General features: G+C 40.6%; 1 protein-coding gene across 1 annotated transcript in view; it reads right to left on the bottom strand.

Moving 5' to 3' along the window:
• LOC103993338 (calmodulin-binding transcription activator CBT) overlaps positions 1-16,350 on the bottom strand; it is a 43,923-nt gene extending 27,573 nt beyond the window's left edge. Inside the window, exons 1-4 of the mRNA XM_009413363.3 lie at positions 16,193-16,350; positions 12,547-12,672; positions 10,152-10,267; positions 774-862 (exon numbers count right to left, since the gene is read on the bottom strand). Coding sequence (XP_009411638.2) covers positions 774-862; positions 10,152-10,267; positions 12,547-12,672; positions 16,193-16,256 — 395 coding nt within the window. The 5' untranslated portion in view covers positions 16,257-16,350. The remainder of the gene's footprint in view (positions 1-773; positions 863-10,151; positions 10,268-12,546; positions 12,673-16,192) is intronic.
• Positions 16,351-19,301: the final 2,951 nt, after the last annotated feature.

Below are 19,301 nucleotides of genomic sequence, written 5' to 3'. Positions count from 1 at the left end.
CCTTTATTTGATTCCAATGCTCTTCCTTTAGGAAAGTATGTGATTATAGATTCACCTATGCACAATATTCACACTTTAGGTGCCTTGTTAGATCCAGGTTTGTTGTGACATAACATCTGGGACTATGTTAGGACTCTAGCTAGTAGAGTCCTAATTGAATTTTATTGAAAGGGGCATTTATGTAAAAACTACCTAGCCGACCCCTATTAAAGAGGTAAAGAGGCCGACTAGGGTTAGGGTTAGTAGGGAGGTTGTTTCTTAGAGTAGGAGTCTTATTAGGAGTCGGTTAGAAGTAGGGGTCTTGAGTAGAAGTCCTATTAGGAGTTGGGGTTTAGAAGCCTTATAAATAGTCATGTATTCATCCCCTTTTGATAAGCAATAGATGAATCTTTTTAACAGCCTTTGAACAGCAACTTAGAGGAAGGAACCCCTATAGAGTTCCAAGGAGCCGATCCCCAAAAGAGATCAACCCTAAGCTTAGAATCCGCTAGGGTTCTAACAGACTATGTCTCATAACATGAACTAATTAATTCCTTCAAGACTTACTCTACGAGTTGTCAAATTTTGTATAAGCTACATGTAGCAAGAAAATTTTGAAAGCACATAGTCATGCAACACCTACAGCAAATAAAACGAGTCCCTCTACAGATATATAATTCACCTTATTCTTGTAGGAACCATACAAATATAAGAGCAAATACATGCTGCATGACCAAGCTCTATTTCTTACATTAAAAACAAATTTTACTAAGACGAGCATGTATTGAAAATACCTATCAAGTAGCCAGTAGCACCTACGGTAGAAGTTAGGGTCATCCTCACTGCGTGCATAGTAAACATGAATTCTTTCTTCATTACCAATCTGTGACATAAACAAATATACTTCTCAAAACATAACTAAGTCGATCTAATGGCAAAGAAAATATATATTAATCACGATGACAATAACAAGTAATGCAAAATGAAAGATGGAATGATGTAGACAAGATGACAAATCCAAGAAGCTATACACTCCATAGTTAGTCACATACAAGAAACAGCAGGTTAAAGAAGGAAACTGGCAGAGGAGATCTCAAAGTGAGATTCTCAAGGCACTAAAAGATATCATATAATCAAGAAAATGAATCAGCAAGCCCGAAATATGCTCATGCCACGAAAAATCAAGTAAGAACAAGATGAGACAACATGGTGACCGTTTGTTAAAAGAAAAGGGATTTCACAGGAGTATCCATTAAACTAGAGTCATTATCAGTTAGCAATTGCACCAATTAATTTTTGTGAATTTAGTAACTTCTTGCTACTCCATCAGGATGGAAATTGATAGGGGTAAAAACAAATTGGACGTAACACACCGGATTTGACGTAATACACCCCGACGTCAGCCACCCCTGGACGGCACACTGCCCCAGGGGGCGAGCATTAACACCAACATAATGTGCACCCTCGCTCACCGTACCCAGACGACCTCATCGTCTGACCCCGCACGACCGGACGAGGCAGGGGAAGGCGTCGACCAAGGCTCGCCATACCCTACGGCGGCTCGGCCTTCCATGCAACGCCCACGACGACGACAGACGCAATCGGGTGTACGGCCCTGCCCCGGCAGGATGGCGCATCAGGTAACATCGAACTTACCTATAAATACCCTCGGGCTCCAAGCGAGCAGGGTAAGCACACAGAAGCACGACTTCACCCAAAAAACTCCTCTCCCAATCACTGACTTGATCGTCGGAGGGGTCGGGCCGAACCGCCGACCCGACCTTTGTGCAGGTACTCGACCGAAGCCGACCCAACCCGACGTCACGAAGCATTCCAAATCCCTCGCAATCGGCCGTCACAAGATCCCGGGGGGAGTCACGCCTGATCCCAGCCGTTCGGACCCCTGAACCAACCGCGTCGACCCTAAGGTCACAGCTAAAAAAGTTACTTACCATAACAGAAATGATTGTGTGTACAGTTAGAAATTTCAGCAATCATATCTTATATGTAATCTAGAGTTTGTAGTCACCTATGACAGTTCTGCATCAACCCAGCAATTGAATATAGTCCTTGCTACTCCATCAAGGTGCAGTGGCACAGTGCAAACAGTTGCTAGAAACTTCAACAATAACAGTCCTGAATGTGATCTAGATTTTTCAGTCCCCTATTGGCAGTTCCACCTCAACCCAGAATTGACTTTCAGGAAGAGTCATATCATTTCTCGATAACACATTCTCATATACTGAATTGGTAGGCATCACATATTTTCCTTGTATAAAACAGAAATCATAGAGCTAACTATATACAATGAAGGTAAGATTTAAGTGCTCTTCCCACAGTTATTCATCATTCCATAAAAGATCTGTTATATGCTGACATAAACTTGGCTTTAGAATTTAAATTAATATTATATCAATTTTACAGAATTAGGCTAATTTTTATCATTGAAAATATTTTGAAAAAAAAAGAAGTTGATAATTGTTCTGAAACTAAGTCCTTAATTAGCAAAGATATTAATTAGTCAATATTGAACCAATCATTTCAAAAAAATTGTCATTAATTACTTCATTCAATAATAAATATTCAGTTTCTTCTTGAAACTTAAATTATTCTCTCTTTTCCTTTCATCCATAGTAAGCAGAACTTGTATTTTGAATTTTCTTTTGTGTTTTATTTGTTTTCCTGCATGTTGCATTTGTTCTTTTGCTTGTGTGTAAACTTATATTATCAAATTTTAAGTTGTCAAGCAACACATGATTTTAGATGACTTCTCATCACCTCACTCGTTCACTTATTTGCTCCCCGACAGCGGCTCGTGAGGTTCTGCAAGTGTGATGCAATGGTTATAACCTATCTAAAATAATCAGACATCCTACAGGTGATCTATGACTGGAATAACTAGAACTGAGTTTTAAATTCTAAAGGTAACCCCGCGAAGAAGATAAAAGTAACTGACTGAATCTTGACCTCCTAGTTGAGCCCCAAAAGCAGCCAGCAAATTGAAGAAGCAAAGATAGGTTAGTCGAAAAAACCACACAAAAAAAGGACAAGCAAAGAACTTTTTTAGGCACAAAGAAGCTACACCCACAAGTTTCAATCAACAATGTAGGAGGATTCTACAAAGGGTGTTGATGGGAATTAGTGGATCCTCTTGCCTTCAAGCGAATTAGATTGATGCCCATCTGTCACGAACGGTCGTCGCGCACCCGCAACAACTCCATTCAACGAACCGTTCGTCGCTCTCGTCTACATGTACAGCTGCTTGGCAGCATGTTTTGGCTTGGTTTTAAGTCCTTTTGCTTGTAAAAATGTAAGTTCGAACAAGTTGTCGCGCTACAATGCGACCGCTCACCGAATCGAGCCAAACAGCCCCAAAACAGCTCCGTTTTCGCATGCCACAGGCTGATTTCTGCAGCCCGCTGCTGCACACAAAACGTCAGCCATCTTAGCACCCTGGAACCACCCGGGTGGCACAGGGCTGGATGGGGCTTCGGTATAGTGTCGAGCGTTGAACACTCTTTCGCAAGTTCGCACGTTACCTTGACGGGAACTTGTTGTCGCGCCCGGCACCCAGTGAGCAGCTGTTTGTGGACTTGCAGCTGTTCGTTCAACCTTCTAAAGTCCTTGTTTTCCCCCTCTCCCTCTTTTCTCTTGTGCACGCAAGGTGCTCGCTGAATTGCTTGTAAAGCTTCCTCTTTTCGCGAGACGTCGGGACTTATCCGTCGCTCGTTCTTCGAACTAATCAACTTTCTCTTTACAGGTCCTTCGGGACCTACGAGAGGTTGCAAGTGGGTTGATCTTTGCGGACGCAAATCGCACGGGCAAAGCGCGACTAAGGCAACGCAAGCTACGTTCGCGTCTTTGCCGCAAGGGTGCCTCGCGACTTAGGCAACGCAAGCTAAGTTCGCGTCTTCGCCACAAGAGTGTCTCACGCCTTAGGCAATTCCAGCTACGGCCGTGACATTGTGGTATCAGAGCGGGCAAGCACTTCGAGCGAGCGACGAAGGAACTTCGTAACTTCGCCATGGCAAAGCATCGTGACGAATCAAGCAAGACGGGGCAAGCCGGACCCTTGCCCCAAGCAGCTGCAGGTGGGCTGCAAGTGCACATTCGCTCGCATGTTGTTGGAGCTGCTCAGGAGGAGCGCGGCAGCGAACATGATGAGCGAGAAGTTGGCTACTCTCCGCGAGCGGAGGAGGCGCAATCTGGAGAGCCAATCGGGAAAAAGAGTCATAAGGAGGGAGACTCACAACGGCGGAAACCCGCTTGGATGTTCTCGAAGCGAGCTTGGAGGAACTCTACCATGGCCAACGAAGGCTTGTTAGGGTAAAGAGCTTGCAAGAAGAAGCAGAGTCCAGGATCGACAAGGTTGAGGCCCTAGTCGACCGATTGTCAGATGACACCAAAGACTCTGTGCAACACCTGCAGGAAGTTGTGGCGGAACTCACTTCGAGGGTGTCCATGCTCACAAGGGCACTAAATGTGGGAGGAAGCAACACCAGCGTTACGCCGCCACAAAACTTGAGGGCACCTGAGCCTCATGGTTATGGAAGGGCCAGAGATGTAAAAGAGCTCGAGAATTTCCTGTTCGATATGGAACAATACTTCCGAGCTATGAGGCCTGATTCTGAAAAAACCAAAGTTTTTATAGTGACCATGTATCTGAACGGAGATGCAAAACTTTAGTGGCGAACCCGTTGGGAGGAGATCCAACAAGGTCGGTGTCGAGTTGACACATGGGAGGACTTGAAGCAAGAATTGAGAACTCAGTTCCTACCGGAGAACACCGAGTTCGTCGCAAGAAGGAAATTGAGACAACTCCGCCAAAATGCTTCTATCCAAGACTACGTGAAGCAATTTTCTGCACTAATGCTGGACATCCAGGACATGTCCGAGAAGGATAAGCTGTTCAGCTTCCTCGATGGTTTGAAGCCATGGGGGCAACAAGAACTACATTGAAGGAATGTCGCCAATTTGATCGGGGCAATTGCTGCCGCAGAAAGGCTCACAGGCTTCGTTTCCTTTGAAGACACGGGAAGAAAAAAATAATCTTCAAGCAATCGCCCTCCAAAATATTCTCGAGGGAAGGAGCTCGGGGGCGAACAAAAGAAGAGGAGTTCCCACAAAGGGCCAAGCCCGAAAGGCAAGGCCCCGAAACCAGGCGGATACTTCTTGTGCGGAGGGCCGCACATGGTGACGGAGTGCCTACAAAAACAGGCACTCAATGCTTTAACAGCTTCCATCCATCCCCCCAAATCGGATAAGGGCAAGGCTGTTACTCTTAGTTCGAGTAGTTCTGAATCCAACAGCGACGGCGAGGAGTCGCAAGGACCCCGGATGGGAGCAATACGTTTGTTGAACGCCATGCGGGATCAAGTGGGGGAGAACACGAAGACAAAGCTATAAAAAGCAGGAAGTTGTGAGCTGATGTACGTAGACATCAAGCTAAATGGCCAAACGACTCGTGTAATGGTGGACACGGGTGCTACCCACAACTTTATTGTCGATCTAGAAGCAAAGCGACTTCGGCTGATCTTGGAGAAGAGCCCAAGTCGAATGAAGGCGGTGAACTCGAAGGCCAAGCGAATCTCTGAGTTGGCAAAGGGAGTCCCCATCGAGATTGGAACATGGAGCGGGAGCACAAACATGATGGCGGTGCCATTGGATGACTTCCAAGTGATCCTTGGAATGGAGTTTATGAACGCGGCAAAGTTGGTGCCAATTCCGTTCCTAAACACCCTATACATGATGGGGGGTGACGACCCCTATGTGGTTCCCGTCTCTCGGAGAGGAACCAAAGACCCCCAACAGATATCGGCATTACAACTGAAGAAGGGGGTACGAAAAGGCGAACTAGCATTCGTGACTGTTATGAAGCTAGAGTCACTCGACGAGAAGGCCATTCATGAACCTGCCGTGGTGGCGAACGTCCTGGAAGAGTTCACTGACGTTATGCTACCCGAGTTGCCAAAGACTCTTCCGCCACGCAGAGGCGTGGACCACAACATCGAGCTGGAGCCAAGAATAAAGCCTCCAGCGAGACCACCCTACAACATGCCCCCGCCAGAGTTGGCAGAACTCAGAAAGCAGTTAGGTGAACTGCTAAGCGGTGGTCTCATCCGCAGCTCTAAAGCACCATTCGGAGCTCCCGTTCTCTTCCAGAAGAAACAAGATGGGAGCCCCCGACTATGCGTCGATTACCGAGCCCCCAACAAAGTGACGGTGAAGAACAAGTATCCCATCCCGCTCATCGCGGACTTGTTCGACCAGTTGGGCAAAGCCAAGTATTTCTCAAAACTCGACCTTCGATCGGGGTATTGGCAGGTGCGCATTGCTGAAGGCGACGAAGCGAAGACTACCTGTGTGACCAGGTATAGAGCGTTTGAGTTCTTGGTGATGCCTTTTGGCTTAACCAACGTTCCGGCCACGTTCTGCACTCTCATGAACCAGCTATTCAAAGAGTATTTGGATAAGTTCGTGGTCGTCTACTTGGACGATATCGTCGTCTACAGTCAAACGCTCGAGGAGCATGTCAAGCACCTTCGAACAATTTTCAAGGTTCTCAGGGAGAACACTTTGTTCGTGAAAAGGGATAAATGCTACTTTGCTCAAATAGAGATCTTATTCTTGGGGCATCAAATCGGTAATGGCTCCATTCGGATGGATAAATCGAAGGTGCAAGCGGTTGCGGAATGGCAAACTCCAAATAAGGTGCTAGAGTTGAGATCTTTCCTTGGTTTCGTCAACTACTATCGACGCTTCATAGCGAGGTATTCGAAGCATGCAACTCCACTAACGGAGTTGTTGAAGGAGCAGTCTTGGAGGTGGTCTGATAAATGTGAAATTACATTCCAAGATCTGAAGGTTGTCGTTTTGGAAGAACCGATGCTCAAATTGCCGGACTATGGGGAGCCCTTTGAAGTCCATACAGATGCTTCAAACTTCGTTATTGGGGGAGTACTCATGCAGGAGGGTCATCCGGTGGCCTACGAGAGCCGCAAGCTCAACGAGACCGAGCGGCGGTATTCAGTGAATGAGAAGGAGATGACAGCGGTGATCCACTGTCTACGAGTTTGGCGACACTACCTCCTCGGATCGCGATTTGTGTTAAGGACAGATAACATTGCTTTGAGTTATTTCCAAACTCAGAAAAAACTTTCCCCAAAGCAAGCACGATGGCAGGACTTCCTGGCTGAATTTGATATCGCAATGGAGTACAAGCCTGGGAAGACAAATGTCGTGGCCGATGCATTAAGTCGGAAAGTGGAGCGAGTGAATACTGTACAATTGGAGGGCAGAGGCCAAGCAAGTCAGTTGCACTCCAACTTCCTTTCCAAGATCAGGGATGGACTGTACAGTGATCCCCAGGCAGTTATCCCGATGCAGCTCATCAAAAAAGGCAAGGCACGACGATTTTGGGTCCAGGAAGGACTCGTTTACACAAAATGGAATAGGGTTTATATTCCTCGAGTGGATAATTTGAGGCGTGAACTCTTAAGAGAGTGTCACGATTCCTTTTGGACTGGACACCCAAGCATTCACAGAACGTTGGCTCTTGTGGAGAGGGCCTTCTACTGGCCGAAGATAGGGACTGATGTGGAGGAATATGTTCGAACGTGCCTTACTTGCCAACAAGACAAGGCGGAGCAACGAAAGCTAGTGGGACTTTTAGAGTCGTTGCCCGTACCAAAAAGGCCGTGGGAGAGCATTTCCTTGGACTTCATATCAAGCTTGCCCGCAGTAGGGAGACTCGGATCGATACTCATGGTGGTCGATCGATTTTCTAAGTATGCAACTTTCATTGTTGCTCCACTACACTGTTCAGCAGAGGAGGCGGCCAAGCTGATGATGAAGGATGTGGGAAGTATTGGGGTGTCCCGCACAATATCATCAGTGATCGAGACGCTCGGTTCCTGGGACGATTCTGGACCGAGCTATTCAAATTATTGGGGTCAAAGTTATACTTCTCCACAAGCCTCCACCCCCAGACGGATGGCCAGACTGAAAGGATAAACTCGCTCCTAGAGCAATATCTTCGGCACTACGTGAGTGTCAACCAACGAGATTGGGTGAAGTTGTTGGATATTGCCCAATTCTCCTACAACTTGCAACTGAGCTCTGCGTCCAACAAGAGCCCCTTCGAGATTATTACAGGGCAACAACCGTCAACTCCTCACACCATGGTAATTGGGTATACTTGGAGTAGTCCGTCAGCCTATCATTTTGCAAGGGAGTGGCACCGAAATACAGATATTGCACGAGCTTACTTGGAGAATACGGCAAAAAGAATAAAGAAGTGGGCAGACTTGGGAAGGCGACCGCAAGAATTCAAGATCGGCGATTTGGTGTTGGTCAAGCTCCAACCAGCATCACTCCAATTCTTTAGGAACAAAGTACATAAAGGATTGATGCGCAAGTATGAAGGGCCCTTCCTAATTATCAGCAAGGTGGGCAACGTCTCCTACAAGTTGCAGTTGCCGGCGTGGTTCAAAATTCACAATGTTCTTCACGCAAGCAACTTGAAAGCCTACCACTCGGATCCGCGAGATGCTTCCCGAAGTATTCCAACTCGGCTACCCCCCACCACAGCCTCCTACGAGAAGCGAGTTGAAACCATCCTGGCGGACCGCAAGATAAAGCTGCCCACTGGAGCTGAGCAGACAGAGTACTTGGTGAAGTGGCGAAAGCTTCCCCGAACTGAAGTCAGTTGGGAGCCTGAAGACGCCCTACGACATGAAGAAGCAATCATCAACAACTATCAACAAGCGTCGACGAGGGCGTCGACAGTTTGAGTGGGGGAGAATGTCACGAACGGTCGTCGCGCACCCGCAACAACTCCGTTCAACGAACCGTTCGTCGCTCTCGTCTACATGCACAGTTGCTTGGCAGCATGTTTTGACTTGGTTTTAAGTCCTTTTGCTTGTAAAAATGTAAGTTCGAACAAGTTGCAACGCTACAGTGCAACCGCTCACCGAACCGAGCAAAACAGCTCCGTTTTCGCGTGCCACGGGCTGATTTCTGCAGCCCGCTGCTGCACGCGAAACGTCAGCCATCTCAGCACCTTGGAACCACCCGGGTGGCACAGGGCTGGATGGGGCTTCGGTATAGTGTCGGGAGTTGAACACTCTTTCGCAAGTTCGCACGTTACCTTGACGGGAACTTGTTGTCGTGCCCGACACCCGGTGAGCAGCTGTTTGTGGACTTGCAACTGTTCGTTCAACCTTCTAAAGTCCTTGTTTTCCCCCTCTCCCTCTTTTCTCCTGTGCACGCAAGGTGCTCGCTGAATTGCTTATAAAGCTTCCCCTTTTCGCGAGACGTCGGGATTTGTCCGTCGCTCGTTCTTCGAACTAAACAACTTTCTCTTTTACAGTTCCTTTGGGACCTGCGAGAGGTTGCAAGTGGGCTGATCTTTACGGACGCAAATCGCAAGGGCGAAGCACGACTTAGGCAACGCAAGCTAAGTTCGCATCTTTGCCGCAAGGGTGCCTCGCAACTTAGGCAATGTAAGCTAAGTTCGCGTCTTTGCCACAAGGGTGCCTCACGCCTTAGGCAATTCCAACTAAGGTCATGATACATCGGATCCCAACCTATTATCCTAAAACCCTTCTACACTGCTAAGTGAAAATTTCCATTATCCTATTTTGTGCCAAACAAGGCTCCATGCTTGAAATGACAGGCATCTTTGACTAACCCGTTTTCCTCTTTGCAAGACCTTGCAGCTTGCAATGAGGTAGCAACTAGGCCGACTCTTTTGTTTGATGCTTGACTACCAAAGGCTACATCAAGATTACATTTGGTCAATATCTTACTGATAAGACACTAGAATAAATAGTTGACTCCCCTTCAACTGGGCTCATATCCCATTAAAAATTAAGAAAAATAGGAAAACTAAACAAATGTTACACCACATTATGTCTCAACTACATGTGAAACAAAATTATCATGAAATATCATTGAATACAAAGAGACTAAAATGGTTGGATTTAGATTTATAAGTAGAATAGATAACATGCATAGGCATTATGCCAGGATTCATGAACTTAGTGATATATAGAATGATTTCATCAAAACCAAATTATGAGACATCCAGGAACTAGTCACAACTTGAAAACCAATAAAGCTATAAGGTACATAAAGGTGACTATAGAATTTTGTATTGGATGTAATCTAACTTTTAATTTTTCATGAGCTTCTTGAACCGTCTTTCCATCCTTTTTCTTCTTCCAGTTGTAACCATCTTTGCGAAAATTTCTCAACATTTTACGGTCAAATAGCAATACCCTGCCACCTAGAAAGATGAAAACACAGATTAATAAGTCAGCACCTAAGTGATTGGTGGCTGTCAAAAAGTAATTAGATCTCATATGCTTATTTCCATAAGATAACATAGAAAGAGACTGCAGTAACAGAAATAATAACATCCACTGTATGCATATTCCTAAACACAATCATAAGGATGCTTATAACATTCTAGAAGATGTTCCATGAGGCTTATGGAAGCAATATCAACTACAATCACCAAATGATGCCTTGGCCATCCAATTGGTTAAAACTAATGCTTATGGAAGTGTATCAACTTGAATCATTAAAAGATGCCTTTGCCATGCAAATTGACTAAAACTCATAAGAAACAGAAACCTACTTAGAGTCTCACATCATATATTTAAAGAGCATATCAACTTGCTGGAGGTCAACCATCCAGAAGTAACCAGAAATTGTAATTGATCATCGCCCCTTTGACTTTATTTTAAGCTTTTCACCACATAAAACACTAAGTCACTAAGCAGCATCTTATCTTAGTACCTATAATACACATAATCCTTATCATATGTACACAACTAACTCTCCAACAGACATGCAAATTCTTGATATTTACACTCTTCAGATGCATCTGCAGTGATACAGATTTCCATCAATGGGCCGGAGTTAGAAATCTTAACATCATAGTATAAAATACTAGTCAGAATGGTACATATCAACCATTATTTACTAGTCTGACCAAGCTTGGACAGCGAATCATGCATCTTGGTACAACTCAACATAATGCTCATTTCTATTGTTTTCTTATCTTTTAAGTGATAATAAGCGATACAGGTTAGTACATTGTCCGGTATCTTGGTGATATATTTGTCTAACACATTGTCAAAAGACTCAAAACCAATATCAGACTGGTATTTTACTTGAGATTATTACCAAAGATTCTAAAACAAAGAGCAAACTTGGCAAAACCTTATCACAAAAGGAGATAATAAAGTTTTGTGTGTCAAGGGAGACGTTTTCATCAGAAGCCAGAGAAACAATGGGCCAGTTTATAACTTTTCCTTATTAATATATATGAAATAATCCATATATTATAAAAAGGATGGCTTCGTTACTATAAACAAGATACAATATATCTTGTAATATCATGATGTTATGGAGTAGTCAGACGACTCGGACCCTAAATCACCACCCATGAAGGCTCCACATTGGACAAGGGCCTTCTAGGAGGATGTTTTTATCTTTTGTTATTTTCACATTAGTTACCATTTTAGATCAATTTTAGAATAATATGTTAAGTTGTGTTCTTATCTTTAAGTCTGATTTCGAGATAACAAGTCTCTCCTCCCACAAGTTATATCAGTTAGCTATATAGATAATATATAAAGACTAGAGGCCATGTTTTGGTATTAGTTATTTCAATTATTGCAAAAAATATTCATTGTAATTTAGTATAAATTCTCTCTTTTTCTTTCTTTCATCATTGGTAGATCAATTTCTCTACCTCAATTGGAAGAAAATTTCTGATAGGATGGTCATATCATATGAATTCAGCATGTTGATAAATTTCAAACATATTAGTACACATTCAACCTCAACTACCATTGAGAACCTTTACAAATAAATGTACGCATTTTTGTTAAACTAGTAGTAGTTTTCCCACCATACCATTTTTGAAGTAACTTAGAATCATTGCAAGGAAGGTAAGACTCTGCTTACATAAATGAATGCATTTTTGTTAAACTAGTAGTAGTTTTCCCACCAGACCATTTTTTAAGAAACCTAGAATCATTGTAAGGAAGGTAAGACTCTGCTTAGACGAAAAAAGATAATTGTATCTTTATTCCTTCCAATCTCATTGAAACAGTATGAATAATAAAACGAAGAATCTGCAAGAAGATTGCCGTTGTAGTCAAGAGGAAAAAAATCCAGATAATGATAATTCCTCCTGTTAATACACATCACATGTACTTTGCTTATTGCCATGGCTAAACTATTTTCTGAACATTTTTATCATCTCAATATTGAACACATCTGCATTTGTATTATTCATTTTAGTTTCTGACCCACAAATATTGTTAACTCAAGACTAGCAAATAGTGAAGATATCCAGATACAGATCATACAAATATAAGTATGATATGAAATACATATGTATAAAGAAAACAGAACAGTTAAATGTTGTAAGGGTGTTGGTGTGCCTCAAATTAATTAACCAAAAGTTCCACAAAGATGTAAAAATGAGTGCAAAAATACATTTCTAGATTTAGAAAGCATTCCGTGCAAGGCAAAGAACAAGGAGTATACTTGCAGGATTATCAATTGGTTGAGGTTGTATCTTAAAAAGTGTGTAGTTCGACAATATTGCATAAACTTCATTAGGCCGAAACCACCTTGATGAGGCATCTTCCATTAACTTATCCACATCCAGATCTGTCAGGAAAGTGAAAAGAATATATATATAGTAACCAGCATATGTCAGAGAAGTCCAAGATGGAAACACAACCTAAAACGACAGCAATGGAAAGGACTATAGAACTAAACGTTGATTTCTAGAACTCATTGAGATGAGAATGAGATAGGTACAAATATTGGACATGAAAATAACAAACAATTGTAGGCTCAAGTTAACATTCTATAACAACTTCAGAAACAAACAATTGTAGGCTCAGATCCAATAACAACTTCAGAAACAAGATCAATAGGTTCCAAATCAGTCAAAATCTTAGAAGTGAGTACCATATGCAGTTTTCTTTGATTAGTTTATCACCTGGAAGTCAGCACCAAGGCTGCAAGACAAAAGGCTTCTTGCATGATATTAACATTCATATTTGAGGATTACTAAACCGATAGTGATATTTGTTGTTAGTAGTGTTGTAGCCAATAACAATAGCTCCATGCCTTCAAGTCATAAGGATGTTAAATGGAAAAGCTGCAGTGCTCTTATTTTCAGCTATCCTCAAGAAGAGTTTGGGAAGTTGAGTATAAATGAAACCCTAAAACCAAGATGGTAAGGAAATGTAGCTAAAGCAGCAACAAATACCAGTTGTAATGATTAGAGAAATTCACAGGAAGATGCAATGATCACTAAGGAAACAGGTTTGACATCTAATAAGATATTGCCAAGATGAACCAATTGTTTAAGGTCAACTACATAGATCATTTTCCTCCATTAATATTTGTGGTAAGGAAAACCTCTAAATAGATATGAGCATTCAAATCTCTTTTAGATGATAGTCATACATCAATAATAGAAAAGAAAAGGAAAGAAAAAAGAGTTGAGAAGTGGGGATTGGGAGGTGCATTAGTAGTATACAGGACCAAGGATTGACTTTTGGCCAGACACAGTGAGTTTCAAGCAGAATCATTCCATATTGCTCATGTGGTGTTGTGCCTGTGCAAATTCTTAAATACCATGGCCAAAAAAATATTGGCCTATATCATTAGCGCAAGGACGTTTGACCATATCTATTTTTCTTAACAACAGACCAAAACCCCCCATATAACTAGTATATAAAACCTTACATAGGTTATCTGAGTAAGAAATGTAGTTGGTGAAAGAAGTTTTTACACTAGTAAAGTTAATGTATCTGCCATTGACAAAGTATATTTTGACCCTTGTAAATAATTAAGTCTAAGTGAATACTTCTTTTATGTTGGACAAAGTTCTTTCAATAGCAGGTAAGTATAGTTCTATAGGCCACAGAGAACAATTCTATAAACTAATAAGTGGATAAAAGACATGCAATATGATAAAGCAATAAGAAAGTAAACTCTAAAGATGCAACGGTCTGAAAGCAACCCGATTGGCATCTTGTTTGGAGTTTGAAGGAAAATTCATCCCCATAATCAGAGACCAACAAGCCAACAAACTCAGATTTTCAATATTGAACTGCTACTAACTGCCTATTTCTCACATGATCCAGTAGAACAACAAAATCCAAATAAAAAACTATTAATGAAGAACAGAATAATAACGAAAGGTGAAAGGAAGAGAACTCATCTTTAAGACAGATTTACAAGGGACTTTTACCACAAAAGATCAATTACTTTTCAAGAAGTGACTTGGTAGATCACAGAACATATCACTCCAATACCAGCTTTATATTGTTCTTTAGCTTTAAATGAAAATTCAAACCAATAAATTCTCAAAACCATTTGGACATAAATATTAGATCAAAAAAGCAAGAAACACACTATATTGCCATCTAAAGCAGAAATTGTATAGTGCACCTACAGTCAAGGAATAATTCCATCTGGGTGGTCCCCCATGTTCTTAATCTAGTAGCCAAAGCATGAAGTAATACACGCCCACACATCTTAATTATAGTATCTTCATAGGCACATTGCATAATCACAAGAAATGACAAACTATACCATATCGTGACTAAATGGTTGGAACTTGGAAGATCATCCGAATAGAATCAAACTGCCTATAGCATTTTAAGCATCATAAAGCCCATACGTGCAGGTGTTCAGGTTGTCTCCACATTCCTTAGATCAAACAGACTGTTTGTTCTGTTAGTAAGAAATCATATACAAAATGATAACAGTACCTATATGTAATGTCAGTATTTGGTAGTATTTTAATGGTTTTCTTTTTTACAACATTGTGAGCCATGGTTCATGATGAACTGTATTTTAATGGTTTTCTTTTTGACAACCTTGTGAGACATGGTTTATGATGACTATACCAGTAACTGATCTTGGATGTTTGAAGCATGGTATGCAATTTCGAATAGTACCGCCCGGTACGGGCGGTACGTATCAGTCCGACGGTATACCAGTACGCGGACCGCCTACTACCGGACGGAACGTGCTATAGTGCAACAGTAAGAGGAAAAAATATTTAAAACTACTCGATATGCCCTGATGTATCGCTCGGTACGCCTTGATGTACCGCTCAGTACATGGTACTGTACCGTACCGAGCCAACCTCGAAACACCGGTACGGTACGGTATTGCATACCTTGGTTTGAAGTCACAGATTTTGATTGCGATGTTCATAAGGATTACATAATCATGATTATAGAAGTAAGAAAATCATTCTAATTTGCTTCATGCTTTACATATGTTCCAAAATGTAACTTTAGAGCTAAAAGGCTCTGAACTGTTATCAATTTGGAACAGACCTATTTGAGAATAGCTCCTGACGAACTTTATTGATGCAGAACTATTAGCTGCAGTTAACTATTTCCAATATAAAATTTCTGTTTATGGAAAAGTCTAAAGAAACTACCATTCAATAAAGAGAACAAATTGCTAGGTGGATCAGTGTAATTCATATATCAAACAATTAGCATATCATCTTAGTTCCCTCAACAATGCTTCCTTATTACATGGTACTTTCCAAAAAGCCAAGAAAGGCTCATCAACAGAAATGGACAGAAGCATGAATTGAAATGAATGAAACAAGAGAATTCAGCAACAACAGGTGCCATATGCTCTAATTAGAGTTTAAAAATTTATAGATGGACCTCGGGGCGTTCGCAAGCACGGAAAATATCCGATTTGGAGGATCTGATGGGCTACCTCTAAAGTTGCTTAGAATCCATACGATAATTTATTACGGCCAACACCAACGAAGCCATGATCGTGATGCGATTAAAAGAAAGTTTGAGCAGCGATTTCATCAAGTACATGCAAGAGATTCAACAGAGCTGAAAAGAAAACAACATAACACGCATCCAAGCCCACAATCATAAGTACCCCAAATCATAAATCCTTCACGACCAAACATCGATCACATGAACAGGTGTTAAATCCCAGTCCGCGGCAGCAAAATTCTCTTACGATTATCCTAATTCGAGCAAAGAGAAGTGCATAAACAGAGCCAGTCTTCGATGGAACAAAAAGGGGACGGGAATCTCCACGGAAAGCACCAAATCACCAGTTGCTAGAACCCGAACTAATTCGACCGCTGAGCCTAGATTGCTTGCCAAGGGCAACGAACCTGCGGACGTCCGAAAGCCGTGGATCTCCGCTCCGGCGAGCAACCCCGAATCGCCGCTCTCCATGGAGTGCGCCAAAGAGCGAGCAACAGACGTCGAAGGAAGGCGAGGAAAGATGACTCGAGGGGAGACCGCTGACTGAGCGACCGTGATAAGGGCGAGAAACACTCGTCCCACGGACAAGAAAGAATACGACGCGTACAAATTTGCGAGACGGACCGCATTCCACTGACTACACCGATGTTATACGTTCAAGCACACGGACCCACAACAAGCTTTTCATATGATTGGTCCGATTCGTCAACTGTGTTCTGTGCGTGCCACCGGACCTGCCACTATGTCGGTACACGACCGAAACAACAACCCGAAACACGAGGTCAGTGGTTCTCGCGGATTATTGCGTTCTTAGCCGTCTAATCTTTCTTAACGGATTATATTTATATATATATATATATGGTACATAAGTGTTTCCAATAGCATTAGGATTCAACCAAACGATAATTAAGTGTTTAAGCAAGTTAAAGTATAAACCAAACCATGTGAAAAAGGAGGGAAATGATGATGGTGAGTGGAATTAGTCAAATTGGATATGTTAGTCACCTAAATGTGAGGAGTTATTGGTGGCACAACGAGGAGGGCGATTGATGCCGATCACCCCCATATGACAACTATAGCTTCTCTTGAATGTTCTAAAGCTCGTAATAATACCACCATACTGTGATATTCGAGGCCACAAGACTTTTTTGTTTATTAATTTCTTATTTGACTCCTTTTCTATTTTTAAAATATAGATATATATATATATATTACTTCACCAAAATATCATTTCTATTAGAATCTCGCTTTCAAAACACGTCGATGTAGCAATGTTTGCTAGTCAATTAGCCGACCTAATTTTTTTTTTTCTATGTACACATCATATCATATAATTTATAAAATTATTTTAAAAGATTGTAAATATTTTTAAGTACAATCAAAATGGAATCTGACATTGACATTAAATTTATAGTCAATAAAAGAAGACTAGTAAAACTAGTGACGTCGTTTGAAGAAGACTATCGATGCTCCTCTCATTAAAAAAATTGTCGGTCAAAATCTTGAAAGATTTTTTTGTGTACGATAATTTGTCTTGGCTAAAAATTTCATGAAAATTATTCATAATTTATAAGCAATTTGTACATCTTTCTCACATGTTGATAGTGAAGTAGGAAGCATAATTATCCATATTATTTTAGGAGAAAAATGCTCTACCTTTTATATATATATATATAAATATATAGAAGTATATATAATCAATGATTCAGTAACTACATGGGATGGGATAATAAGTCACATGAAATGTTGTCCATCGTATACATTGTAAGTATGATTTTTATTTCTTTTGAGCTGAAATTGCACATTGTTTTTATTTTTCCTTCAAGTTATTAATGGATCATAGAACTTCGTCCCTTTCAATATCATGTGATACATACAAAAACGTGATGCATGCAAAACATCTAATCCTTGATGGAGACACCAAATAGCAAGCAAGATGATAAGTCATGGAAGTGTCCTTTGAAATTAATATATGGCATGATGTCTGTGTTGTTTTAATTTCTTATGTTAATGGGACCCCTATTTCTATGGTTCATAGAGTAGCTAACTTTGTTGATCTTTTTGTTAATGATGCTTAATTACTAATAAAAATAATCTTTATTTTATAACCATAATAATAACAATAAAGTCATAGTGTTTGAACTATTTAGGACCGATGTTTTATCATCATCAAACATTGTAAGATATCATATTCTTGATTAAATCAAGTTTTTATTTATATTATGTTTTTTTTTTTTTAGAGGTCTCTATCTCTCCTACTACTATTGATGATAATATGGATGGAAGAATCTCTAATATCTCTCTTGAAATTGGGAGAAGATTTTGGATGATAGCTCTAATATGCAAATATTATTATATCGAGACTTTGTAATAATGAACCTAAGCTAGTTGTCATCGAAATTAAATGCTTAATTTGTTCATCATTAACTTTAGATGAGTTATCATTCACAAACTCAATGATTGAGATGTTCCAATGTATAGCAACTTTATTAGCAATCATTGTTAGGTGAGTGATATAGAAATGTTTCATATAACATCATATGGTTTGGGTAAATTGGGTGAGTAACGTACATAATATTCCATATTAATCGATCAAATAGGAATTCAATAATTAAATAATAAAGATTGATCTTACTTCTATTGAAAAGAACATAATTAATTACATATAGGTTCCCGACATTAATTATGACCAAAGATAATCGAAATATTATAATTTATTATTATTATTATTATGAATTATGCATATTTATCTTACTACCCTAATTTTTTGTTTTATAATTAAAGAAATAAAATATTGAATAAGATAAGAAAATTAAGATTTTTTTTAATATTAATTTAAATTTTGGTTATTCGATGTGAAAACTAATTCAAATTCAATCAAAGTCCTACTCAAAGATGAAGTCTTGATCATGTGACAATGAGGTATGGATGATCTTTCGCTTATTATCAAATCAATTAAGTTATATTAGAGTAGGTTATAGATAAGTAATATTTGTAAATAAAGAAAATATATATATATATATATATTTTTTCATCAGTAAATTGATAGAAAGATTTTGATTTATGGTATGACATCATGTTATTTATTTTCTTTTATTCATTTGAAGAATGAAACGAGTACTTCTCATAATTCTTCTCTTTTATGATCCTTCTCACTATTCAGAGAGAAGCTGAAATCATCAACGCAGCCAAATAAATGTGATGATTGGAAGGGACAAAAGTAGTCAATGTAAGAATTGTTGTAGAAGAATATTGCGTGTGAAAGCTCATAAAGACAGAAAAATGTGATGATGATGCATGGAAAGAGAAAGCCATCAGCTCGACAAACATTCAAGAAAGAGAGAGAGAGAGAGTGTGTGTGTGTGTGTTTTTGTTGCCCATTAGCTCGACGACAAACATGCAAGCATGAGATACTGTGACCAGAAGTGACATGAGGTATCAGTAGCACCGGCAACTTCAACTAGCAAAGCTCAAGCTCTTTGCCTCCTCATCCTTCACATCTGCCCTCTCAAGTTC

The sequence above is a fragment of the Musa acuminata genome, chromosome BXJ3-8, assembly GCF_036884655.1.
Source record: "Musa acuminata AAA Group cultivar baxijiao chromosome BXJ3-8, Cavendish_Baxijiao_AAA, whole genome shotgun sequence".
Lineage (NCBI taxonomy): Eukaryota > Viridiplantae > Streptophyta > Magnoliopsida > Zingiberales > Musaceae > Musa > Musa acuminata.
Note: the sequence above shows the minus strand (reverse complement) of the source record. Positions and strands in the feature narration are given on the sequence as shown.